Below are 26,194 nucleotides of genomic sequence, written 5' to 3'. Positions count from 1 at the left end.
GATGAATGCAGGCTTGATAGATATAATGTATGTAGCCATCAAAGTCTCTCTCTGGCTCTGCAGTGCAGTGCTACTCGTGTAAAATCGCAGGTCCCATCTGATCCTTTGAATGGGCCCTCCCCGGCCTGACAGAGGGGTCGATCTCGGCTGAAGAGAAGGCCTTTTGTTTGTCCATCGTGGCGTAGTCCCCGGGACAAAGCTGGCCAAAGTGAGTACTGTTTGGACTGGACTCAGACACTTCCCGGCTAACAATCGACGCTGTGATAGCCGCGGCTATGAGAGGTCTGGAGCAGACTTCACGTGCTTGCCACCGCCATCCTCCGCCCCTGTTCACATGAGCCAGGTCCCAACAGGGGTCACGGGGAAGGGCCTCCACCTACGGGGGCCACAGGGACCCGCATCACTTCCTGCTGGACCACTGGTGGTCGGCCATTTTGAAGAGGACGGATAACTCAAGAAAGGCTTTTTGGGACACAGAGGGTATGTGAAAAGAGTCATGTCAAGAACAAGGAGAGACCTGGCACCTGTATGATTCAAATGTTGATAAATGATAGAACATTCTGAGACATTTGGAGATTTGTCTTATTTAGGTTTTTCAAACACTATTTTTGGATTAACTTACCTTTTGATATCTAAAGATGGGATACATGATACAGAATATATTAATAAGAGAATATAGTTTTATATATTCTATGAATTTTAACCTTAACCTCCCTCTTAACTATACGTTAATCACTAATGGATGACCTATATTGCTAATTCCTGGGGACTTGAGTTTCCTACTGTGGTCAGGAAACATGGGGAAGACCTAAACTCAGAACTGCATTAGTACTGCTTGGTCAAACAGAGTTAGAGTTAAGCAACTGTGCTAAGCAATTCAAATTTATTAGGCTGCTGATTTCAGTTCCTTTAGAATTCGAAAAAATACCTTAATGACACTGAAGAAATATAGTGCCATACAAGTATCCATATAAGTGTGTTTGATGTGTATTTACATGTAAAGGCGACTAATGATAAGTATGCAAACCACAAGAAGACGCATACTGTAACTTAACAGCATTGTAATGAGATGTCAGTCTTACATATAAACAGTGTGTCCACATGCTTGAAAGAAACAAACATATATTGATACTCTGGGTGTAGGGTAGATTTTAATACAACATATTTATGGATCATGACCAATGCATAATAATAACTATCCACATGTACTGTAGTCTAACACAGTGTTTCTTAACTGGTCTGGCCTTGAGACCCTTAATTTCCCATGATCATTACGTCGCGACCGATATTTTAGCCTTGTAACCAACTGATTCGGTGAGGTAAGACCTGTACTTGTTTGGAACATGCCATGTTGGGCATATTTGTGTCCTCAACTCATGTGTAGCCTTTCAAAGGATTCGACAGGTTTGTTTTTGACAGTAGGGTGCTTTGTTTCCATGTGGCGCTTTAGTTTTGATGCTTAATGCTCTCATGTGCCAGCAATACACACCAGACACTGGGGTTTCTGTCACTTGTTGTCCTCAACATAAGTAAATTCATACTTCAAATATTTACCAAAATGATGTCTAACATGACCTGTCACACAGACATTGTCTTTATCCATGGCAACGACTGGCATACAATGTTTCTCAAACATTTCAACATTAGATCTATTTTTTAGCAACAAGCTCCGCAACCCACCCAGAACGGTTCCGCGGCCCACTTTTGGGTCCTGACCCACCAGTTAAGAAACACTGATCTAACATATGAATTGGCTTTCCAGTAGGAATACACTATAGGTATGAAAAAGGACAGTTGGACATAAACAAACGGTCAATTTGATTACCCACCCATGAGTCCACTGAGAAAAGGAATGCATGACAGTGACTACTGAAAAAGTGTAGGGGGGAGGGAAGTGTGTATGCCACTTCCCAAACAGCTGCAGGTCCACAGAGGTCAGGCCATTGAGCAGGAAACTTGTAAACACAGTGCATTATCTGTGTGGCTTTACAGTCATGCTGCACATTCATGTAGTAAGGCATTCAAAGCATTCAAAGTGCTCTCACTAACATATCTCAATTCAGTCTTTGGTTGAGGAGCAGGTTTACATTCAAGGTGTTCTACAGATAAGCATACCACAAGCTCTGTGCAAAACTATTTTCTCTAAAATGTCTCAAAGTGCACAAATTTCATCAAAACAATTACCAGAAGTGTCTCCTTTTAGACGACAGTTTCTGTTTTTTTCCTGCAAAGCATTAAAACAGATGATGCATTGTAAATCTTTTGATACCTCTGCCTCTTTCCTGGTGGTCCGTACTACTAGACATGTTCCTGAGACTGGAAGGCTGGGTTGTCCCGGCACGCCAGGTACGGTCTGAAATAGTGAGGCCGTCCAGCAGAGGGATCGTTGGAGCTACTTTCTTCTGCCCACGAGGGCTCCACCCTGGCGTGCGCTCTGACCGGGAACTGATAGCAGAGGAACATGACCCCACTGACGATGGTCAGGACAGCCGCGCTGATGCCCACCCTGATGGCGACTCCGACGTACTGCTGCAAGGGTGTGGGAGGCATGTGAAAGTTCTCCGGAAAGCTGATGTTCTGATTGGTGGCCACGGCATGCAGGTTAAGGGAGAGAGGCAAAAGAGAGCACAAGCTGGACAGCAGATGCAGGAGGCCACCTGCCGTGAAGGCCACTCGGATGGGCCTGCGCTCGTCCAGGCCGAAGAAGACGTTCCTCAGGCCGTAGAGCGTGCTGGCGTTCGCCAAGAGTCCCAGCACGAGGGCCAGCAGCATCAGGACCTGCGCCACGGCGATCTCCTTGGGAATGAAACGGTCCGAGATGTCCATCTTCTGGCAGTACAGGGGGCCACGCTGCGAAGTCACCACCGTGTGGCTGTAGAAGCAGACCCTCCAGATGCCCACCCACGCCAGCCCAGACGAGACGACACTCATGTCCGCCACCACCCACAAACGCCACTGGACCATTCCGATGGTCACCATGGTGAGGATCCATCCTATGCTGCCCAGCCATAGTCCAACGAGCTGTGGATGGGCTGTATGGGCCAGGTAAGCCATGGGTTCACACCTGTGGGTCAAATCTTCACAAAACCAGGCTCCTCACCCATTCCAGCCGGTAAGACATGTCCACACTGGTCACCAACCTCACATGCCACATCAAAGCACCCAATTCACTGTTGTTGACCACTGGGCATTGCCAAAGAGTGATTTCAGCTCAGAGACTACTGTCACATTTGCTCGCTTCTACTTTGGATTTGAGAATAACTTCATGGTCTGTCACACTGCTGTTCTCACCTACCTGGTCCCAGGATACGCGACAAACAAAGCACCCAGGTCCCTTGGAGAGAGACAAAAAGGAAAAGGTTCTAATTACATGTGTTGAGTTAGGTGGAAAAAAAATTTGCAAACTGTGGCAGAAAATGAAACAAAATCACTGTTACAAAACCATAGGGGAAAATCAAGCAATTTCTGATAAAGAACACGTTTAATGTATACTAATTATTGACTAATAACTAATTAACTAATATTAATTATATTAATTGTCAAATGAAAACATTTGGGCCTATGGCCTAAAAACAACAAATGCAGTATGGGTCAGTCATGTGCCCATTGTCTAATAGTGCAATGGTTAGGGGTGATTGATTTGATGAAGAGGCTTTTGTTTAAAACAGTTGTTAATCATTAAATAATGGCTATGAATAGGTCTAGCCTACATTATGATATCGAATGTCTCCTTATTTCTATCGAGCGAGTAGCCAATCACTAACCTATCGCATTGAGTTCCTACCAGATCATCTTAAGATTCAAGTTCAGTATAAAATTATTGTCGAACAGCTACTGAACAACACCTTCAAAACCCAACCCTAACTTTAACTAGTAAACAGAGTTTAAACAGATAAACTTGCTGTTAAAATAGTTGATAATCGAGCATTTAGCCTAGATATGGGCAGACTATGCAAATACAGTTATGCTATGTAAATTGCCGATTTTTACAAGCCGTGCTATAACTTCTCATCAGGCAGAAAATGTCTTCCTTTGACACATTTCACAAAGTAACATTTTTCAAACAAAAAGGTTTTTCAACAATCTTGCTATGCACTTGTATCCAAACTAGGATGCGCCTTTATCCAAACATCTGAACGACCCCCTCGGCCATTTACACGAAGGTTATTTTCGCCTCAAAAATCATTCTACACTTTGATATTATTAGACATGAGTGACTTAAATAAAATAAAACTACAGCATACTGGCAAAACATGTTATTTCTAGGCTATATGCCAGTCATTCTATTATATGACCATATTGATCCTTACCTCGAGATGATTCCACTTGCCTTGTCGTAGTGAGAAGGGCATGGCAAATAGACTGATTGACATGCAGGCTTCAGTTTCCTTCTTCTCAAGATCAAAGGAAAATTCGAAGACTTCCTTATTTTGCCGACAAGTTGGTAAATGCGGGAAACACACCGTATAGGCTAAATATTGACTTGGGACATCTACGTCATGAATACCTTTGATGACGATAGCGCTGTTATAACTGAATTACAGCAGGTAGGTTTCACATCAATAAAACTGAGGCTGTGATGCGAACCAGGAAACAGTCTAGTCACAATACAAATACACCTGGAGAAAAAAATCCCTGATAAAGTTTGAGAATTCCTCCTCCTCCTGGTTCGACTTTATACTGTTCAGTAGGGTTGCCTTGTTAAATGGCTATAATTCATAGTAATACTAGGCCTATTTCTGGTTTTAAATAATAACTTATTAACAAATGCTGCAAATGTTACTGTACTATAAATGGTGCAATTCATTGTCACTTTAGGTTGCTGAGTCTAAACGGTTCTTATAATGCCCTTTCACCTGCTCTTTAGCTAATCCATAAAACATTAACAATATAGGCTAGGCTACTATGCATATTATGTTGTTACCCACTCCAACATTTTCACCCTGTCGGCGTTGTATAGCCTACTCTTTTTCTTCGCCGCTGGCCCTGACATTGATTGTAGACCTATATTCTCCTCCGTCTCGCCCCCCATTTTATCAAACCAAATCGAACCATAATTTCTTACTATTAACGTTTTTCATGTGACGTATTCTAGGTTCTATAGCTTTGTTTACATCCAGCTGGTAGGCAAGGGACAAGTTGAACCCATTGAACATCGTTGTTCGGCAGCTGCTCTCAGTAGGCTACATCTCTGTATTTCAGCAATGTCAACATTTCAGGCATCAATAAAAGGTGATGATGAAACGTTATCCCATTGTTCAATATTTGATAGCCTGTCACAGGAACGTTGTTTCGCTAAAATCGCCCTGATTTGGTGCATTGATCTGTATCGGAGAACCTGCATGTAGCCTAATGGTAGCCTAACTTTTTTCTCTGTTCAAAACTCGGTTTACACGAAGGCGATAGCCTTTCTAGACGATAGCCTTTCTTAGAAGCTGTGAAATTTGACCAGAAAGGAACATGTCTTCCTTCTGAAAGCTGACACAAAATCAAACAATATTTGATCATTTAACTTCAACTGAACAGCGACAGGTTTTGGTAGGCAGTAGACTTTAAAACGGTATCGTAACACCCCCAATTATCACCACTTTTGTTCAGAAATTCTAAAACAACGATGTTTTTTAACACTTCAGAATAACATTTGCTAAATTAACCTGACATTTTCAGTAGCCATAGGTGTGTAGATTTGAACAAAATCTGGTTTGTTTGTTAACGGAGCATTTACTGCCTGAAATATCCGATTTTGTTTAGCACGCCGGAGTTATAGTGCTGGCCTGATGGGTCGCCTATTTACACCGTTTCAACGGCACATGAACGGTTAGACCGAGAATTCTCGTCGTGAAATTAAAATTCCACTGGAGCTCCAAGCGGTTGTGTACACGCAGCCTTACAACACTGTCTTTGAGTCACGGTAAAATGTCATTTTGGTACATAGCTAATTTAGATACACCTATGGTGTGGGTGGTTGTGTTTCTTTAGGAGTCTGCTGTCTTGGTTTGTATAGAAATTGATATTAAGTGACGCATACACGCAAGACGGTGGAAATACGGGACCGACGGTAATAGGGGGAGTTCCGATAGCCTAGAAGCTACTGGTATAGCCAGCGTCAGTCAGCATCATAACATTAATGGCGTTAGTCATGAATCCTGTAACATATTATATCATATAACAGCGATGGCTTATTCCAAGACGATCTGCATGGATATATAACCACCCAGAAAAACTCAGAATGTGAGTGATAAAGTTCATTAATTGTGTGAAACTTTTTATTAGTTATCCATTGCAGCATCGGCCATATTAGGCTGTTATGCTAGCTCAGCCTTTAAATATGTTGTTATTTTGGTCATGTGGACTTGATTAAACGGGTAAAGATCATTCATAAACTGCTTATTTCTTACATGACTGAAGCAGTAGCCTAGGTTCAACAGTGGTGTTTGAGGTTGCTGTGTTAAGTTGTTGTGTGTGATCGCTAAACTATTAGGATCAAATCAGTTTATTTTGACATACGGGAGTTAGCCTAAGTGACCTGTAACGTTAGCCTATAGCACAAAAGCCTATTCTGTTTTCATTTATTAGCATTTGTTGTGATTATATAATCAAATGACACACATGATAACTTGAAATAGAAGGACAGAAGATAGGTGATTGATGTCCACAAGCACGTATTTCACGAGACAAATTAGAACAAACTGTTCGGTAAAAAATAATCTTGCCATGTTTAAAATGCTGCACTTTTCCCTTCATAGCCTGTCTCTGGCAATTCATTTTTGGATGACTGTAGATAGTTGTATTTTAGCCTACGTCTTCGTAGACAGTAGGCTACACCATTAGGCTATCTTGAGAATAAAAGACTTCACAGCTGCTAACGATCATCCTCCACAACCACGAGGATAGGTAGGCTAAATGGTCGTCGTCAGCCTTTTTGCTTCTTATTGTAAAACCAACTGTTAGGGCCTACACAAGTGGTCGCATCCCCGGTCAATATTTGATATTAAAATTTCAATTTTAAGCTATTTGTAACTATGTGTAGCCTATGCAACCCGACTGTTGTAGGCTTGCCTACCACTCTCTGCAGTGCCTTGTCTACCATTCTTGCCTACCACTCTAGTTGTAAACAAACTGTCACATGACATTATGACGTAGGTGCAAAACCTTAATACTAGGCTACCCTCTCCAATCTGCTACGCACTCACTCTCTTGGACATGCTGCGCAGGGCTGGTAGTTGCTAGGTGATGCTGATGGTAAACTTTCGTTTCGCAGGTCTGCATTACAACCAATCAAATACGCGGATCCCTGCCTCCGACAGCTGGATACAATCAAGATAACTTAAGAAAAATAGTAGGATTGCAGGAGCGGAACGTGGGTTTTATTGAAAGTGAAACTAGGGAATACTTTTAAAAAAAAGTACGTGCATTAAAACGGGACATTTGGTGTCCCGGGAAAGCTTATCAATTTTCCGGGACAGACATTAAAAAAGAGAACAATCCCGGGAAAACCAGAACGTGTGGTAACCCTTGTTCAGTTGCTTACAGAATACAGACCTACATACTAGCCTATATAATTCATATCACACACACACACACACACACACATAGTGAACACAGCTGGAAGGATCATTGGTGCTTCACTCCCCTCCCTGAAGGACATTTACACCACCCACCTCACCAAGAAGTATACCAAAATTGTGAGTGATGCAAGTCACCCCGCTCACAATCTGTTTGATCTACTGCCCTCTGGGAAGAGGTACAGAAGCCTCTGCGCTCCCAAGACTACCAGACTCACCAACAGCTTCATACACCAAGCTGTAAGGATGCTGAACTCTCTCCCTCCTCTCCCCCCTCCACCCTCAGCTACATAACATCCTGGACATTGGACCCACAATGGCCGCCTGCCTACTCCACTTGCACACTCTGCACACTTTGTACACTTTACAACTTGGTGTTGTTGTCCTGAAAAACACAACACTTCTTCTGCTGCTCTTACATAACTTGCACCACTATGCCACTTTCTTCATTACTCAGGTCAAACAGAACTACCCAAGCCTCTTATTGGCCTGACTTTTGCACTAGTTTTTTTATTGACTGTCTATGCACAATTTCAACAAAATTTTGCTGCTCTTATTTTTTCATTATTATATGTGCCCTCTTATTTACTTATTTACTTACTTTTTTGTTTACTTGAATGTTATGTTTGTCTGTGGACTTAAAATTGGTAAAATATGTCTTGTCTTCACCGTGGGATAGTGAGAAACGTAATTTCGATCTCTTTGTATGTCTGGAACATGTGAAGAAATTGACAATAAAGCTGACTTTGACTTTGACACACAACGATAGGGCACAATGAATACAATGTAGGCCTACCCAGGCACATTTTAATGTTCCAATCCAGATAGGTGTTTATCATTCAGAATAAGACCTTCACTGTAAAGTGCTAGCACATCCCATCTAGTTTGCAAAATTCAATTTCTTAATTTCATTCATAAGGAAAATATAAATATACCTGAATATGGTAGCAAGTCTATGAAAATTACAGACAAACGCCATGGCTATTCTCTAGAACAGCATCATAACAGGTATGAATATTTTGGTAGCAGTTACATACAGCATATAAACACACTGTTCTTATCTGAAATATAATACCGGTAATAATAATCTTTATGTGAACTGTTAACAACTACAATCAACAGGCAATTTTGCAAAAAAAAATGGCAAATAATCCATTCCATTCAAACCCTAAAATACATTTTCGAATAAATTATATATACATCTGTATATATAAATATATTATATATTCATAGTTCACCATCTCAAAAAGAGCATCACTGAAGGTCATCACAAATACAACCTTGAATAAAATGCATAAAATGATAAGATAAAATGTTCATTCCAGAAGAGAAATCACAAGTGCAGCTTTAGGACCGTCAAACTATGATAGACATGTTTATCAACCCATATGTCTGCATAAGCGTTAAAACATTCCAAACTTCTTCATTATCATGACATACTGTAGATTTTCACCTACTGACTATGTTCAACCCTCTCTGTAGGCCTGTCTATTTCCCACACCATCTTCCTCTGAATAAAGCAAAGCGTATATTTATATGACTGGCAGTCTTGAAATAAAAACAAACAAATAAATAGACAAACAAACAAACATAATATGAGTTTTTTTCTCCCTCTCATGCTTTGTCACAGATTCCAGTTCTCAGAAGATCTGTTGTCGTCTCCTGTCGTCTGTGGTCTTTCATTCTCATCTTCCTCTTGCTCTCTCCAGAGTTCCAGTTCTAGAATGCGTCTCTTCATCCTCTCTGTTCTTTTGCGCTCTCTCCCTCCCTCTCTCTCCTTCTCTCTCTCTCCCTCCCTCCCTCTCCCTCTCTTTCTTCTCTCTCTCTCTCTCTCTCTCTCTCAGAACATGAGTCTCTGCTCCAGAGGCAGGCTGTCTCTCAGACACTTGAGTTGTTCCTCTCCCAGTTTGATCTTGTCCTCCAGCTTGCGCTGCTCGATGATGAGTGCCGACTTCATCTTGACGAAGTGCTCGTAGTCGGCCAGACGCTCGGCGCTCAGGTAGCTGGCCAGGATGTCGTAGACCAGTCGCTCGCGCCGGTCCAGGTTCTCCTTCAGCTCCTTGGCATCCTCGTGCTGACGAATCAGCAGCCTGCGCTTCTCGGTCAGGGCGTGCTGAGAGAGGGGGAAGAAGACAGAAGAAGTATTGGAATCAGAATTATGATTTTTACAGTCATAAGTAGTTTACATTTACATTTACATTACATTACATTACATTTACATTTTATGTCCTGATATTTCTGTTATGTGTTCTTGCACATATGAGACAACTGTTTATTTCATTCCGTTCCTGTATACTGTCCCTGTGTAGTATATTGGTGTGTGACTAGTATTTAGAGATAAAAGGGATATAACAGTTTTGCAATATTTCGCTGTTCTGCATGGGTGCATCCCATGTGTCAGTAGCTATCTGCTCTGCATTGCCAGGTTGGCCCTGGGGTCTTAAACACTAACTATTTCCTTGTCTAGTTAGAGCAGCTGGTAGACCTTTATGCAATTTGACATGGTATTCAGCACAGTTCTGTGGTCATGCTACAAAACTGTCCTTGAAAAGACATCTGCTTTGTGAAACTATTTAGTACATTTATGCTTTTTGTTATAATCTAATAATCTAATAAGAAGGGAACGTTATTTAGAAAATACTTAACATGTCTAACAACACACAAATGTCATGGAACATGAACACACACACACATAACACATACAGGATACATACTGTATATTTACAAACATCGATAAAAAATATACACAGCCGTACACCTCACACACACACACACACACACACACACACACACACACACACACACACACACACACACGGCACAGACGCACACACACACACAGACAGACACACACACACACACACACACACACAAACACACATAGACGTACGCTCACACACACACATTGCATTGCACACACACACACACACACACATTGCATTGCGCACACACACACACACACACACACACACACACAGAGCCCCTCACCTTCTCCTCAGCTGAGGCCCCCTCCTCCAGGTTGTTGAGGGCGTTCTCCACGCGGGCCAGCCTGCCGGAGAGGGACAGCAGCAGGCTGACCACCTTGTCCAGGTCCCCGATGAACATGCGGAACTTGTCCAGCTCGTTGGGCTTGCAGACGGCCTGCACGGTGGCCTCCACCTCCTGGCCCAGCGCGTTATTGTCCTGCACGTCATCCTGGAGGCTCTCACGCGCCTCGTGCAGCACCTGCAGCTTCGTACTCAGGCTGCTGATCAGCTCTTGCTGCAGGACACACACACACACACACACACACACACACACACACGGGGCAGACACACGGCACACACACACACACACACACACACACCACACACACACACACACACACACCACACACACACATACAAACGCGACACACACACACACATGCTATATTAAAATTGCTGTGTGTACATGTAGCATGTTTAGTTTAAAACATTAAAAAACAATGTTAGAAATAGAGACCTAACGTGTGCCTATGCTCTGTGTTAGCCAGATATGACCTTCTTGCTCTTGCTGCTGGGGACACACACACACGGCACATACACACACACACACACACACACACACACACACACTCACTTTGTAGATTAGCCTAACCTTGGTTTAACTGAGGTAAAGGTGACTCTATCTAAATAAGACCCCATGACTCACTGACAAATGTTGTCATCTCATAAAAATGTCACAAGTCTCACATCATTCTATAATCTGCCCATTCTAAGTAAACAAAGCCTTTTTATTGCCATTTTACGCCATTTACATTTATAGAAATGTAGACCACAAGGTTACTGAACTTTTGTCTAAAGATGTTACAAGTGTTGCGTATGGTGGAGCATGTTTTGCACATAGTCCGCTTGAACTTGCTAATGGAATGCATTATATCCATTATATTAGTTTTTGCTAAAACACTAAACTCCATTCTCTGAACAAAATTCTTGATCACTCTTTTGGCCAAATAATAAACAGTTTTCACGTATAAAACACAATTTGCAGATCTCATAGACACTTGTTTCAACAATCTAAAAAGAAAGAAAGCACAAAATGCCCTATGTTACAGTTTTTTTCAATCGCTAACAAGCGCTTACCCATACTTTGGATACTTTTTCTAAACTCTTAACACAGACTCACACCTACAAAACACAATTGGCCAAATGGATCATTTTCTTCTCAAAAATACATTTTGTTAAATATATATTAACACATCTTTCTCTGCACACACTAACTTTACCAAAACACTGGAAATCTGACTCAAAATGAAATTATTCTGTCAAAGAATAACCCTTGTTTTCACTTCACAAGGTACATGCAGTCAATCAAAGTACACCAGGTTTCAAAATACTGGCTATTGTTGACATTACAAAAACTGCATAGACTTTTAATTTTTCAGTTTTACAGGTATTTGCATGCAAAACATGCAATCCGCCCTTTTTACACTAAATTTCTTGGTTGGGAACTGTATGTCCACATGTAATGTTCAAAGCATTCCAGTAAAAAGCAAATAATTTTTCCCTTTACTGTTTACTGTAAGAATTTTCAGTAGAAATATTGTTTACAGTATGATAGAACAGAAAAAGTTTACAGTATTGCTTACAGTGAACAAAATATCCATGAAACACACAAGAGCATTCTGAACAAAAATACAACAGCAAAAAGCCCAGATACAGTAAAAACAACAAAAAAAAACTAAAACAAGCACAAAATCACTGTATATAATCTCTGCGATCTTCAGGGTTAGGCCACATGTTTTCATAAACATCGCATCTGATAATACAGTATCCAAGGCGATGGGATAAAACCGCTTGGTAGCAGAAGCAGACGTTTTTTATACTGTATCTAAGGTTTGGAATATTGTTTTTGCTATTGTGAGATGTTGTGTGTTAACATCTCAGAATACTGCAAAACAATCCATCATTTTGTTGGGAGGTATAGCTTGTTTGTTAAGAAAATGTAAGCACTGTGGAAATGTGTTCACTGACTGCATATTGTGTGAAAACGACATGAAATGTGTGAATGGTATGGCCACAAACGACCGATGCTGTGCTAATTGTGTTTAGAGTTTTGAAAATGTAACAACTGGTTAGACAAACGCTTGTTAGCGACTGAAAAAAACTGTAAACACGACTCAAAATTGATCACACTTGTTTCAAATGATGTGACTCAACCAATATAAGCTCAGAGTGTAAACAGGTTGCTGAACAGTGCAGGTTCATATCAACAATGGACAGAAACAGTCAGTGGGGCATTCAAAGTACATTGTAGACTGTAGACTGCAATGTACTTCTCATTTGCAGTACTGAAGTGCCTGTCTTTTCCGGTATACAGTTTTTCACAATTGCTTAACACATTTTTTGAAACCTTCCACCCTTTTCTCAAAACTGTAAACATAAACTGTAAACCCCCATTCTCAATACTGTTTTGTTTTTTCTTTTAGATGCAAAATGCATTTACTGTATTGTAAACAATGAACATTTCTACTGGAGCTGCATGAGCTGCCTCACTGCGTTTTTTGATGTAGTGTCTAATGACTGCTCAGTAGTGTTTACATTTTGACTGCTTTGTAAGATGATCTGAAGACAGTGTTTGGTTTTGAGCACAGGTACATCTGTTTTGAGGCGATTGTTCTGTTTTGCAGAGGTTTTGTGAATGCAGTTTGAAATTTGGGGTTGGTGTTTACAGTTTTGAGAAAAGGGGGGAAGGTTTAAAAAAATGTGTTTTAGCAATTGTGAAAAACTTTAATTAGGGATTTTAATTTAGCATAATTTGTCCGCCATGCAATCTCCCCTTTTTTTGAGCTGATTGTTTCAGATACCTTCCTGTAGTTTAAAGCAGGAGTGCAACCCTTTCCCCCTTTAGGAAGGATAACTACAGAATGGGAGTACACTGGGATACACTGGGAGTACAGATGATTTTCTCTTAACAGGTAACCGACAGGTAATCAGTGAGTGTGAGAGTGTGAATGTGTACTGTATGTGTATGTGTGTGTGTGTGTGTGTGTGTGTGTGTCTGTGTCTGAAAAAGTGATTGAGAGACTGTGTGTGTGTGTGCCCTGCTTACCTTCTTGCTGGAGAGGTCATAGTCGAGCTCGTCCTCGGAGTCCTGCTCGTCCATCTGCTCCTGCATGTCCTTCATCTTAATCAGGAGCTCCGCCTTGGGCGCTGACGTGCTGTAGTAGGAGGAGCTACTCACCACGGACACCGCCGTTGCCAGGTCATCCTCCACCCTCCTGCTACACACACACACACACACACACACACACACACACACACACACACACACACACACACACACACACACACCACACCACACACACACACACACAAACAGACACACACACAAACCCACACACACATACACACACACATACACACACACACCACACACACACACGCACTCACAGACACAGACACAGACACGCACAACACACACACACACACACACACACACAAACACAGTTTAAGTTCTCAGAGACTGAGAGCTCTGTTCTGATGTGCTCTGTTGGACTGAACAGGTTCATGTATTATTTTCATCCAGTAGGGGGCAGTAGTGCTGTTGCTAAACTCAACTGCAACAGAGGCATGTTTACAGAAATGTTGTTTGAGGTCACAACCAATGGGAACATGTTCTGTGTGAGGCCTACTATCTCATAAACTTCACTTAACTTCACCCTTTAGTAAATACTTTAACTTTAAATACTTTTACTTTAACAGACTGGATTACTTCTTTTTTTATTAATCTCAGGCAAATATTAGGCCCCTGTTGCATTACATTTACATTTATTTACAAAATTAGGATTAACAGTCAAGGTACATTGCAAAGGAGATCTTAGGTAATAAACACCACCAGACTACCAGAGATGAGAGTGCAGAAGCTAAAGTCAAAAGTGGTCAAAAGTGTAGTCGAAGTAGAAAGAGGTAGAAGGAAGTAGAAGAGAGGAAGACAGGAAGTAGAAGAGAGGAAGACAGGAAGTGCATGTTAGGTGTGTTTGGGTTGTTAGATGCGAGGAGAGGAGATGAAACCAAAACCCCCAACATCACATACACTGTACACCATCCTGTAACAACTGTGCTGCAATCTGAGGAGCTGTGCTGACTAAACAATGAAATGAAGGCAAGTCCACCACAGACCTAGCATGGCCTTGCCTTCCTACGTACTTCTGCTCAATTTTCAAGGGGATGGCCATTGGCCAGGCTACCACAGACCCCTTTTAGGACACATATAATAATCCATATTACTGCATGGGAGATTGAATCTGCCTGAGGCTGTTGTACAGTATCTCAGAGCACCTACCTCTCGTCTGCGGCGCGGGGCGACGTCTGTTTGGGGGCGACTCGTCGGCGCTGCTGTGCCCCCTCCAGCACCTGCTCGCCCTGCGGGAAGATGCCCCCCATCAGGTCCATGGTGGTCCGCATGCGGCTCTGGTCCAAGATGTCCGCCAGCGACTTGTCCTTGCCCATGATGTCCCGGGCCAGCTCCTCTCTCTTCACGTCGTCATCTGAGCGATCGCCCATCGCCGCGTAGGTGGCGGCGGCGGGCAGGCTGCTCCTTCTCGACTGCCCGTTCAGGGTGGCCCCTGTTGGGGCTACAGGGAAGCCCGGGGTCCCCTGAGGAGGTCTGGAGGAGCCGCGGTGCGCCTCCCACTCCGCCTCCTCCTGCCGTGAGTAGGCACAGAAGAGGGAGTAGGACTGCTCCTGGGGGGCGAAGCTGCTTTGAGGGCTTGTTGTTGTTGTCGCTGTTGTTGTTGTTGTTGTTGGCCCACCCTGAGCTCCGTTGCTGAGGAGGTACTGGCGGCCCTTCCGCTCCAGACTGGTCTCAGCGTGGACGATCCTGACGGGGACTCTCTTCACAACGTTACTCAGCTCCGAGGCGTCACCCATCTTATCACTGTAACCATGTAACCATAGTAACACACAGGACTACTTCATTAGGGCATCAGACAGGAAGATCAATTATAATATACCAACTCAAAGACCACAAAATGGCCGCCATGTTGGCCATATTACTGTACTTTGTTCTGTAAATTACATGTTCAATTTGACTTTAATAAAGAATATTAAAACATTAGGGACATTTGAAGGTCCAAATGTAACATTTTCTTTTAAAAGGCAATTTTTTTACAATCATCTTGGTAGTTGATGACAGACTTGTAACAGACCGGCATGCAGTACCTGGACAGGTCATCCTGTGTGGGTGCTGGGGGCTTGTCGGTCAGTCTCTGTGGGGCAAACTGTGGCGAGGGTGAGCGTGTGGCATTGGTAGTGGGCACCGTTAGGGCAGCAGTGCCCTTGAGGGCAGCGGGCGAGGAGGCAGGACCGTGAGGATGAGTGTGTGGATGAGGAAGAGGAGAATGTGCCAGAGACGGTGCCAAGGCAGCCAGGGCGGTCTGGTGCAGGGCCCTCCACTCCTCGTCCAGTCGGCTGCCCGCCTGCACCTCTCTCTCTGGGCACGGGGACACCTTCAGTGTGGCGTCCGATGCCAGCGTGGGCATAGCGGGCACTGGCAGTACCAACCCCACCCCGGGAGACCTGCTGCTGCCCCTCGCGGAATGACCAGCAGTCTGGAGGTCACTGGACTCTCTCAGCGAGGTCACAGTCATGTCCACAGAGGGCCCCGGAGTGTCCACTCTGGGCGGGGAGAGCCTCTGGGGTAACGCTGAAGCTGCTGCGCCCCTCTTTTTGGGGAGGGCGGGCTGCTCGAGGGCGGCGGTGACCCCGACGTGGCGCAAGTGGTCAGGGTACGGTGGGGGATCGGGCGTAGGCTGGTGGTACCGGGGGTCCGGCGGGGGGGCAGCAATCGTGGACACGTCTCTCTTCTCGAGATCCGTTCGGGACGCCGCGGCCTCAGAGGGCGGCAGGAAGTGGTCAGGCTGGGCAGGACGCTCTCGTACTCCCCTGCTCTCCGCCAGGCCCCTCTCGGCCAACACGCTACAGTGGCACAGACATAAACACATGAGGGGAGGAAGGCAGTAACACACACACACACACACACACACACACTAAAGTCGAAGGTACTGTCTACAATGCTACTACACAGACTACTATGCAGTCTGCAGTCTACTATGAATACATATGACACACAAGACTAAAACAGTTAAGATGGCTGACACACCAGACACTAAACAAACTAATTGATAATCAGACCATCAGACCATATGAAATCCTAAAAGTATATTTAAAAAAACATTTCAGTATACAGTACTATTTCAATAACTGAAAAACATCAAACATTGTGAAGAGTGATTGTGAATCTAACTTGTCCTTCTCTGTCATTCTAGAAGAAAAACAGGAAATCACAAGGATTTTTCAAAAATGTTCTAGAACACTCTGTGAGAAAGCATAGTCTTGCAAAATCCCACAAATCAGGGGAAAAAAGACTGGAAGCAGAAAAACATAGAGAAACATTTCACTGCCAAGCAGTTGCCAAGACTGTGGCATGGGGGCCTTCTGTGGAATTCTGCTGAAGCGCCAGAACTCTGTCTGATGCCTCAGCTTAGTCATACACACACACACACACACACACACACACACACACACACACACACACACACACACACACATATGTGCACGCACACATACGCACATACGAACACACACACACACACACACACACACAGAAAACCACCAACTAATCTAGGTTGAACCATAGAACTGTTCTCATCCATACAGCAGTCAATCTGAGAAGCTGTCAAAAGCTAAAATGACACACTTGCAACCAGCAACCAGCAATACCCCAATACTGCCATTGTCTGCTCTTATGTAAATACGGGTATGTGTTACCTAAAGTGCTTCATATGATACAGTAGTAGATATTTATCACTTGCCCCATGGTTTCACTCCGGCTTGATTTATTGCAACCCCCCCCCTTTAAAACTGCAACACCTGAACAAAAGGCAGCAAGTGGGACATGTCATGATGGCATGCGAAGCATTTCTGAGTCTGAGGACAGGGCAGCCCAGGCGGAGCTCACATTGTTACACTGACAAAGCGGCGCATCGCACGCTGTGCCTGCCACTGGACAAGGGACCTACAGTTACAGTATGGCCAGTTTGCTATGGTCACTTCGCCAACACGTAGCAAATTGATTTTAGACACACACTCACACACTCACAGACACACACACACACACACACACACACACACACACACACACACACACACACACACACACACTCACGCTCACATTCAGACACACACATTGTGGTGCTTCTAGGTGCAACACAGGTGACTGGGCACCAGTGTTGGCCTTAATAATGGGAACATTGTTTTAATCTGACCTCATAGGATACACACCAATACTGAAGGAAAGCCCCACTCATTCACCTTGCGCACACACACACCACACACACACACACAGATCCCCCCACACACACACACAAATCCCCCCCCACACACACACCACACACACACAAATCCCCCCACACACACAAACACACACACACGCATACACACCCACCCCCCCACACACACACACGCAAAACACACACACACACACACACACACACACACACACACACGCATAGTGGAGTGCATTATGGGAGATCCTTACCCCATGGTGTGGGTGTCAGCTGGCCGATCTAGATAGAGTTTCCTGGCAGGCAGGGGCATTTTCTGTGGAAGAATAGAGAACAGCGGTCAGCCTGTCTGATGGCACCTGTGCCAGACCTACATGCCTGGGATTCCTGGGTCGGCCTGAGAAAGGGCCAAATGGTTCAGGTGTCATTCCCCATGGGCCACCGAAACCCTCGCAACTGGGAAGTCTTACAAGGGAAGACAGGTCGTGCATTTAAACCAGGAATTCAACGTATAAAACAACAGCGTAAGGTTTAACCTATTTTTGAGTATAAATGAATGCATTGTCTTTACCTATAAATGAAATGTTCTGACAGATATTGCTGTTTTTGAATGTCAATGTCAAGATTCAGTTCAATATTCCAAATGTCTCTGTAAGTTGTGCCACTTTTGATTGGTGAGCATACCTAGTGCCAAAGAAGCACAGCACTCCTCACTGACTATAGAACCAACCTGTTCGTAGAAGTCTGCAGAGGGGGATGACCTGGACCTCTCGTGGATACACACAGCCTCGTTCCCGTCCTCTGCTGATGGCTCCAGGATGTTCTCAGCCGAGCGGTACCTGCCCGAGCTCCTGGCCTCAGACTGTTTCCGCTGCATGTTCCAGGTGGCCTCGTACTCGGCGAACGTGCCCAACCGCGACAGCGGGGGCAGTGGCGGCGACTGCTGCTGCAGAGGGGGCTCCTGCTTGGGCCAACCATGCTCTTTTCCTGAGTGATGTCTGGAGTGGTGCTCCCTGAGGTGGCCTCTGTGGGCGTGGTGGCCTTGTGGCGGGGACGACCCTATGACCTTCGACCCAGCGGGCTCCTCGTGTGAGGGTGGCCCTTTGGCCTTTGCGCTGATGTGGAGCTCCTCAGGTGAGCTCTGAGGTCCTGTCTTAGGAGCAGGTTTGGAAAACGTCGGCTTGGCGACTCCCTCGAAGAACATGCGCCGGTCGATGAACGAGCCGACCGAGTCCAAGGTCAGTCCTTTGCCCTCGACACCGACCTCGTTGATCTTGTCCGGCTCGGAGAACGAGTGCACGCGCTTGCTCATGGGGAAGCGCTTCCGGCTTCCGATGCGTGACACGTGGTTGCCGCCGGCAACAGCTCCGGCCTTACCCGACAGGATCTCAGCCACGCTCAGATCTCGGCGCGCCAACATGGCGGCGGTGGCGGGCGTGCCCTCGCTCCCAGGAAGTTCTAGATCTTTCCGTTTGAAGGACGTGGCCTGCAGCACACGCGCCTGCGCCTCCTTCAGGTGGTCCTTGTAGGTGTTGGAGAAGGATCCGTCGGAGGAAGTGGACGTCTCGGGGGACTTCCAGGCGCTGGGCTTGGCCTCGTCGTCCACCTCCCCGGGACAGGACAGGGCGGCGGCGCTGCGGCTCTTCTGCAGCTGCGCCCGCTTGATGATAATCTCGTTGCGCAGCGTGGTGGCGTAGCGGTCACTCCGGCGACCCTGCTTGCCGCTGCCACCGCCCAGCTCTGGGCTGTCTTGAGGACCAGGAACGGTGGTGGTCAGGGGCGGCGATCGTTTCTCGGTCAGCAGCTTGTTCTCCTGAGACAGCGAGTGGAGCAGAGGGGTCTGCTGAGGGCAAATCTTACGGCAGTCCTGCGACACCCACGGGTCAGCCGGCGGCTCCCTGTGCGACTGCAACTGCTGCTGCTGACCGTGAGAATACCTGTTGCCATGGTGACCGTCTGCCCCGCCCCCACTGGTCATCCGCTCCCGCTCGTCCGAGCTCGACCGCGCCATCCACACGTTGAGCCCAGCGGACGGACTCTCCGAGGCCGTCTGACCGCTCGCCTGCTTGTTGCCGTAGCCGTTAAAAGCCTGCTGGGCGGCGGGGTACTTGTTCCTCATGGCCCTCTGTGTCCCGACTGGACCGGCCTCGTCTCTCCAGGCCTCCGGCTTGCCCTGAACACATCCCTGCAGAGCTGCTGTTACTGTGGTCAGTGTCGGCTGCTGCAGAGGTGTGTAGCAGTAGTACCTCACGTGCCCTCCACCTCCGCCGCGGTCAGAGCTCTGGTCCAGGGCGTTGCTGGACAGCGACGCGGTGGAGGTTCTGGCCTGTCCTCGGCTGCACGTGTTGGTTGGCAGCTCCTGCAGGCTGCGGTAGTATCCCCCGACGCTGTGGTGCTTCGGAGTGGCGGCGGCCGTGGTTGTGGTGTACGATGCCGACGAGCCTTTGGGGTGCAGGCTGAGGTGAGCGCTCTCGCCGCTGTGCTGCCGCTGGTAGTCAGGGCCAGCCAGGCCCTGCCGTCCGTCAGAGCTGGACAGAGAGCTCGGTTTGCTGAGGGGGATCTGGTTGGCGTTGTAGTCCTCGGCGGAGAGATACGGGGGCAGCACCTCGCTTCTCTGAGACGCCAGGAAGCCAAGGCGAGCATCCGGCCCACCTCTCTCCCCAGACTGGACACTCTGCTGCTGCTGCTGCTGCTGCTGCTGGCTCTCGGTGCCCTTGACCAGCCGTTCGACAGCGGACCTGCCCTGGGGAGCCTTCTGCTGCGGGTGAGCAGAGGGACCGTCTGGTCCAGGGAGAGCCCCGGGCGCGGTCAAGCCCTTCTCGTGGACTTTGGTGGCGGCGAAGCTGTCGCTGCGCAGCGGGGGAGGGGGTGGTGGCGGAGACGGAGCCGTAGGCTTCTTGGCTTCCGGAACGTTCCACACAGGGTTGATGTTCGCCCTCGAACCTCCCCCTCCTCCAGCGGCAGTGGCGACGCAGGACGAAGTCGATGAGGAGGAGTACCGGGAGCCCACCTGCTCCTCCAGCCGCGGGCTGACCCTACCACAGCCGCTGACCACGGGGAGCTGCAGGTAGCGCGGTCGCTCCGGCTGGCCCCCGGCCTCGCTCTGGCCGCCGCGGTAGAACATGCACTCCAGGGACGCCGCCTGGCTCTTGGACAGGCCGCCGCCGCTGCCGGGGTCCAGGCTGTTGGAGCTCATGGAGAGGGTCGCGTGCGGGGAGTCTCGCTTGTGGAGTGTCCCTGCGCCGGCTCCTGTGGACAGGTCGACAGCGCTGAGGTGCTTGGAGGGGGGTAACGACACACTGGACGTGTCGGTCAGTGGACAGGGGTCCACAGCTTCCATGTTCTGGACTGTGGTGAGTTGATTTGGTGCCTGATGCTGCTTTGCAGGGTCCCAACATTTAGACACGTCATTAGAGGAAGAGCTGTAAAATGTAAATGATGAGAGTTCAGACAATTATTCAGAAGATCACACTAACGGCGGCTAACGGTTATTAAAACTAAGATTAATTTCCATTGTACAGGGAGCAGGTAGAAAGCCAATGAAATGAGATGCTCAGAGAATACACATAGGGTGTCCAGAGACAGAATCTCTGACACATATTTTAGCTCATGTGAAGATGCATGTGCATGTTTTAGGGTTGTAAATATTGCTCTGTGTACTGTGTGTGTGTGTGTGCTGTGTGTGTGTGTGTGTGTGTGGTGTGTATGTGTGTGTGCTGTGTGTGTGTGTGCTGTGTGCATGTGTATGTGTGTGTGCTGTGTGTGTGTGTGTGGATGTTTGTAGTGTGTGTAGCAGTACCTTATGCTGTATTTGGACTGCCATATAGGTTCTGGTTCGGTGTTCTGTGCTATCCTCTGGGTCTGGGTCTCGGCCACTTTGGATGAATGCCAGGAGTGTGGTCTGCTGGCAGGATCATTCCTCCTGAGATGTTCACACACACACACACACACACACACACACACACACACACACACACACACACACACACACGTAAGCATGCAAACACACACACACACACACAGACACAGACAACAGCTCAGAGACATGCTATCACAAACAGGTGCTGCTGTAAGGTACAAAGCCATAAAGAGCCCAGTTTATCATTCAAGATTGAAGACACATAGACTAACTTCTGAGCAAAATGAAACCTACCCTTTGAAGCGGTTCTTCCTGAAATTCATGCAAGGAGGTCAGAATAGAAGATTTAACCCCCAAATATACCACCATGATAATAAGACCAATTAATAAGAGACCATTAAAGGGTGAATTTGATGAAATAAAAGTAAAACCCAGGAGGAAATAGTGAATTTCATTTGCTCATGGTTACTTACACAAACATCACTACTGCTAATAATGTCATCACAGAAGCGAGCGGTGACAAACATGGAGCTATTTACGTCCACTTTGATGGAAGCGGGAGAAAATGACAGCAAGGTAAGAGGATTAGGTGGCTAATCCTGCGGGACATGCATGTGAGGAGGACATGCTGCTCCAGCTAAACCACCACCACAGAGAGATGGAGGAGGAGGAGGAGGCCACAGCTACTCCAGGGAGTGGTTGGAGGTATGGAGGTGACAGACAGGAGGTGCGGAGGAGGCGTGGGAAAAGGGAAACAACAGAAAGGCGAATTGCCAAAGCTAATCCATGGAACGCTTGGAGGTATGGAGGAGGTGTGGAGCGGTTGGAGGTATGGAGGAGGTGTGGAGCGGTTGGAGGTATGGAGGGGACGGGGAGCAGGTATGGAGGAGGTGTGGAGGAGGTGTGGAGCGGTTGGAGGTATGGAGGGGACGGGGAGCAGGTATGGAGGAGGTGTGGAGCGGTTGGAGGTATGGAGGAGGTGTGGAGCGGTTGGAGGTATGGAGGTGACGGGGAGCAGGTATGGAGGAGGTGTGGAGCGGTTGGAGGTATTGAGGTGACGGGGAGCAGGTATGGAGGAGGTGTGGAGCGGTTGGAGGTATGGAGGTGATGGGGAGCAGGTATGGAGGAGGTGTGGAGCGGTTGGAGGTATGAGGTGACGGGGAGCAGGTATGGAGGAGGTGTGGAGTGGTTGGAGGTATGGAGGTGACGGGGAGCAGGTATGGAGGAGGTGTGGAGCGGTTGGAGGTATGGAAGAGGTGTGGAGCGGTTGGAGGTATGGAGGAGGTGTGGAGCGGTTGGAGGTATGGAGGTGACAGGGAGCAGGTATGGAGGAGGTGTGGGAAAAGGGTAAGTACAGGAAGGCGAATTGCCCCACATCTACTCCATGGATTGCCCCACAGGTATGGAGGAGGCATGAGAAAAGGGATCTTAAAGGGAAACCTGAAGTGAACGAGAGTGTATTTGAAGTGACGGCCAATCAGCGCTGCATAAGACTCACGCCAGGTGTGAAGACACTGGACGGGGGTTGGGTAGGGACGAGAACCAGACTACGTCACGTGAGGAAAGGGAAGTGGAGGTGTAGGTTTGTAGCTCAGCTATTCACCAAAACAACTAGGTTTAGATTCAGTTACCAAGGAGATGGTATCGTCTACAGGAAGGAGGAAAAGGAGGAAATGACATAGGCCAGAAGGAAACATGGGAAATGATCACGGCAGCAAGGAGGAGGAAGTGGACAAGGTAAAAACAGATCGCACATGGGTGTAGGAGGCAGTGGTTGTGGTTTGTGCTAGTGTTGAAACAAAGGCCAGGAACTAGTGGGGACGGCCAGGCAGGCCTTAGTGTGTAACTGAGTATCATGTGTGGGAAGATATGAGATTTGAACATGCAGGCGATCACCAGTATGGAGTAACTACTGGGAGAAGTCTGAGGAACACAGGCTCGGGGGTTGGCTGAGGATGGCTGGGGTGGCCGGGGATGGAATGCAACTGGACTACTCCTGCAATACCTCATGGAACTTCTCAGAATCTTCGTAAGAAAGTTCCGGGCCACGTGCACCTCGTTCTCGGCAGGCATTGTTTGCGTTACGATATCAACCATTTTCATCGTCCTACACAAGGAGGAGGAACATAAACTGATTTGTCAACCTGAAAGCACTGTATTAGGACACAAGAGATGAGGGGTCAGTAGATTCCTCTTAGCAATGGAAGAAGGGAAAAAAACATGTCCAACACAGGTAACCTGTGCTCTGCATCATAACCACAACACATTTCTATGAAGGCCCTCAGAAACCCAACACAGTCTATGGAGGCTCTATGGAGGCCCAACACATTCTATGGAGGTTCTATAGAAGCCCAACACATTCTATGGAGGCTCTATAGCCCAACACATTCTATGGAGATCATATAGAAGCCCAACACATTCTTTGGAGATCATAGAAGCCCAACACATTCTATCCAGAGGCCTAGAGAGAGAGGCTCTAAATCTATGGAGGCCCTATTGAAGCCCAACACATTCTATGGAGATCTTACAGAAGCTCAACACATTCTATGGAGGCTCTTTAGAAGCCCAACACATTCTATGGAGGCTCTTTAGAAGCTCAACACACTCTTTAGAGGTCAGATGAGGCCGCACACAGTCTTGCACAGTAAATCCAATCTTCTGTGCAAACAGGAGAACGTAAACATTTTGCTTCCTAAGTGCATTCCGTAATACACCAACAACAGGTGCATTTGTGCTCCAGTTTCAATCCCGTCATGTGTGGTCTTTAGCAAAATGACTTAGGGCCATGTTTTCTCTTAGATAGGCTCAGACGCAAGGCTGTGTCCACAGCTACTACCCCTGCAGGATGGACAGGGTGTGACCCCTAGATCACTACACTCTAACCAGGCAGAGGAAGAGAGACACAGAGAGAGAATTCCACTACCATCTGGACAAAACTGGGATCTCCATAGCCCCTACCTAATCTTGACAGTATGGAGGAAGAGAGGGGGGCTTAGTTAGCTTAGCTAGCGTAGTTTTCCTGGCTTTTCCGTCACAAATGGGCTGAGTTGTAATGTTTTAGCAGTGGTGCCTCAGTTGCGTTCCTCTACTGGGTGCAGGACTGGTCTGTTCGCGCTCCACGGTGCCCCTGCATCAGCGCTCAATAGAAATGCAAATGCTGTTCCTGCTCCTGGAGCCCTCATCGCCACGGCTACAGCAGGGCTCGCGCAGATATTCCACTGAAGTGTGTATGTGTGTGTGTGTGTCTGTGTGTGTGTGTGTGGAGGGGGGTGTAGCCTGGCAAGCCCCCTCCACCCCCACACCCTCAACACACACACATGCACAAACACACTAACACAATTATTTCAGCCACCTATTTTTTTATACATGGTAACTCAAATTCAATGGAAGATGAAGCCAACAGTAAAATGCACCTTCAATTAGGACCAATATGGAACACAGCCATAAAAAGATCATTCAATCATTTGCTAGATCTATATAACCACACAGATGGCATACGCAGATCACCACTTCAATATCCTTTCCATCAAACACACACACACACACACACACACACACACACTTATCATGCTGACTGATGCTTATCTGAGTAAAGGAGTGAAAGCAAATATGTGCACTAAGTGTCCATGCTATAAAACTCACTGCGCTCTATGCACTCCTCTCCTCTAATGTCTGCCCTGACCGCCACCGGACATTACAGGGGCATGAGATACATTACAGACTTCATAGAGTACAAAACGTTCAAAACTTCAGAAAGCTAAGGACTCAGTTTACTGCCATCTTTCCAACAGTAAAGAGAGAGCAAAGTCCACAAAAATGTCAGTGTAAACACAGAAGAAATGGCACAGATAACTTACCAAGGTCGTAAGCAAAGCAGGCAAGTCGAGAGAAAGAGCAGGAATTATGTTTCCTGGATATGAGAGCACCTTGTCCAAGTCTAGCGTGGTGTGATAAGTTAGAGCTCAAAGAGAAGTCTAAAGCTGTCTGAGGCATTCTCTCTCTCTCTCTCTCTCTTTCTCTCTCTCTTTCTCTCTCTCTCATCTAGTGCATTCCTGTCTCTTCAAGGATGGAAGAGGAGAGGGAGTAAGTAAGCAGATCTGATCCCAATCTGAGCAGCCTTCACTGAGCTACAGGACAGAGACTCACACACTTCATCATAGCCAGTCTCTTGGCCAGTCAACGCTCTGTAGTTCTACACACACACAATACACACAGAGTGAAAGCCACCTCCCCTCTCATACACACACACACACACACACACATCTCTCTCTCTCTCTCTCTAAACTACACCTCTCTCTCTCTGTTTCCCAAACACACACACACATGGCTCTTTCTCAGAGACACACATACACACACACACACACTCACCCTCCCCTGAGGGCTGGGCCTGTGCCTCGGCGTGGATGTCCCAGTCAATAGTAGATTTCCTTGAGGGATTATTGTGGTTTAGCTGTTACGTGGGAG

At 46.7% G+C, this 26,194-nt stretch overlaps 2 protein-coding genes across 9 annotated transcripts in view; both read right to left on the bottom strand.

The window, feature by feature from the left end:
* Window positions 1–899: 899 nt before the first annotated feature.
* LOC125288234 (claudin-34-like) lies at window positions 900–4,559 on the bottom strand. 2 transcript variants are annotated; one of them, XM_048234428.1, is made up of 3 exons: window positions 4,311–4,559; window positions 3,296–3,334; window positions 900–3,077 (listed from the first exon to the last, which is right to left on the bottom strand). In XM_048234428.1, exon 3 carries the CDS (start codon window positions 3,052–3,054, stop codon window positions 2,299–2,301), a length of 756 nt encoding a protein of 251 aa, XP_048090385.1. In that variant the 5' UTR covers window positions 3,055–3,077; window positions 3,296–3,334; window positions 4,311–4,559; the 3' UTR covers window positions 900–2,298. The 2 variants fall into 2 exon arrangements, with proteins under 2 accessions (XP_048090385.1, XP_048090384.1); XM_048234427.1 differs by having other exon boundaries at window positions 900–3,334.
* A 4,806-nt stretch (window positions 4,560–9,365) lies between these two features.
* Window positions 9,366–26,194, bottom strand: part of LOC125288230 (protein Shroom2-like) — a 22,450-nt gene continuing 5,621 nt past the window's right edge. Inside the window, exons 1-11 of one of the 7 annotated variants that reach the window (XM_048234413.1) lie at window positions 25,588–25,970; window positions 23,736–23,837; window positions 22,025–22,042; window positions 21,671–21,793; window positions 18,602–21,293; window positions 18,126–18,187; window positions 15,749–16,504; window positions 14,871–15,464; window positions 13,638–13,809; window positions 10,554–10,826; window positions 9,366–9,678 (exon numbers count right to left, since the gene is read on the bottom strand). In XM_048234413.1, coding sequence (XP_048090370.1) covers window positions 9,406–9,678; window positions 10,554–10,826; window positions 13,638–13,809; window positions 14,871–15,464; window positions 15,749–16,504; window positions 18,126–18,187; window positions 18,602–21,293; window positions 21,671–21,793; window positions 22,025–22,042; window positions 23,736–23,833 — 5,061 coding nt within the window. In that variant the 5' untranslated portion in view covers window positions 23,834–23,837; window positions 25,588–25,970 and the 3' untranslated portion in view covers window positions 9,366–9,405. Of the gene's footprint in view, window positions 9,679–10,553; window positions 10,827–13,637; window positions 13,810–14,870; window positions 15,465–15,748; window positions 16,505–18,125; window positions 18,188–18,601; window positions 21,294–21,670; window positions 21,794–22,024; window positions 22,043–22,203; window positions 22,242–23,735; window positions 23,838–25,372; window positions 25,555–25,587; window positions 25,971–26,194 lie in introns of those variants that run through there. The other 6 variants (XM_048234414.1, XM_048234412.1, XM_048234415.1 and 3 more) reach the window with 6 other exon arrangements.

The sequence above is a fragment of the Alosa alosa genome, chromosome 23 (genome assembly GCF_017589495.1).
Source record: "Alosa alosa isolate M-15738 ecotype Scorff River chromosome 23, AALO_Geno_1.1, whole genome shotgun sequence".
NCBI classification, from domain to species: Eukaryota; Metazoa; Chordata; class Actinopteri; order Clupeiformes; family Clupeidae; genus Alosa; species Alosa alosa.
This window is presented reverse-complemented; position numbering and strand designations above follow the sequence as displayed.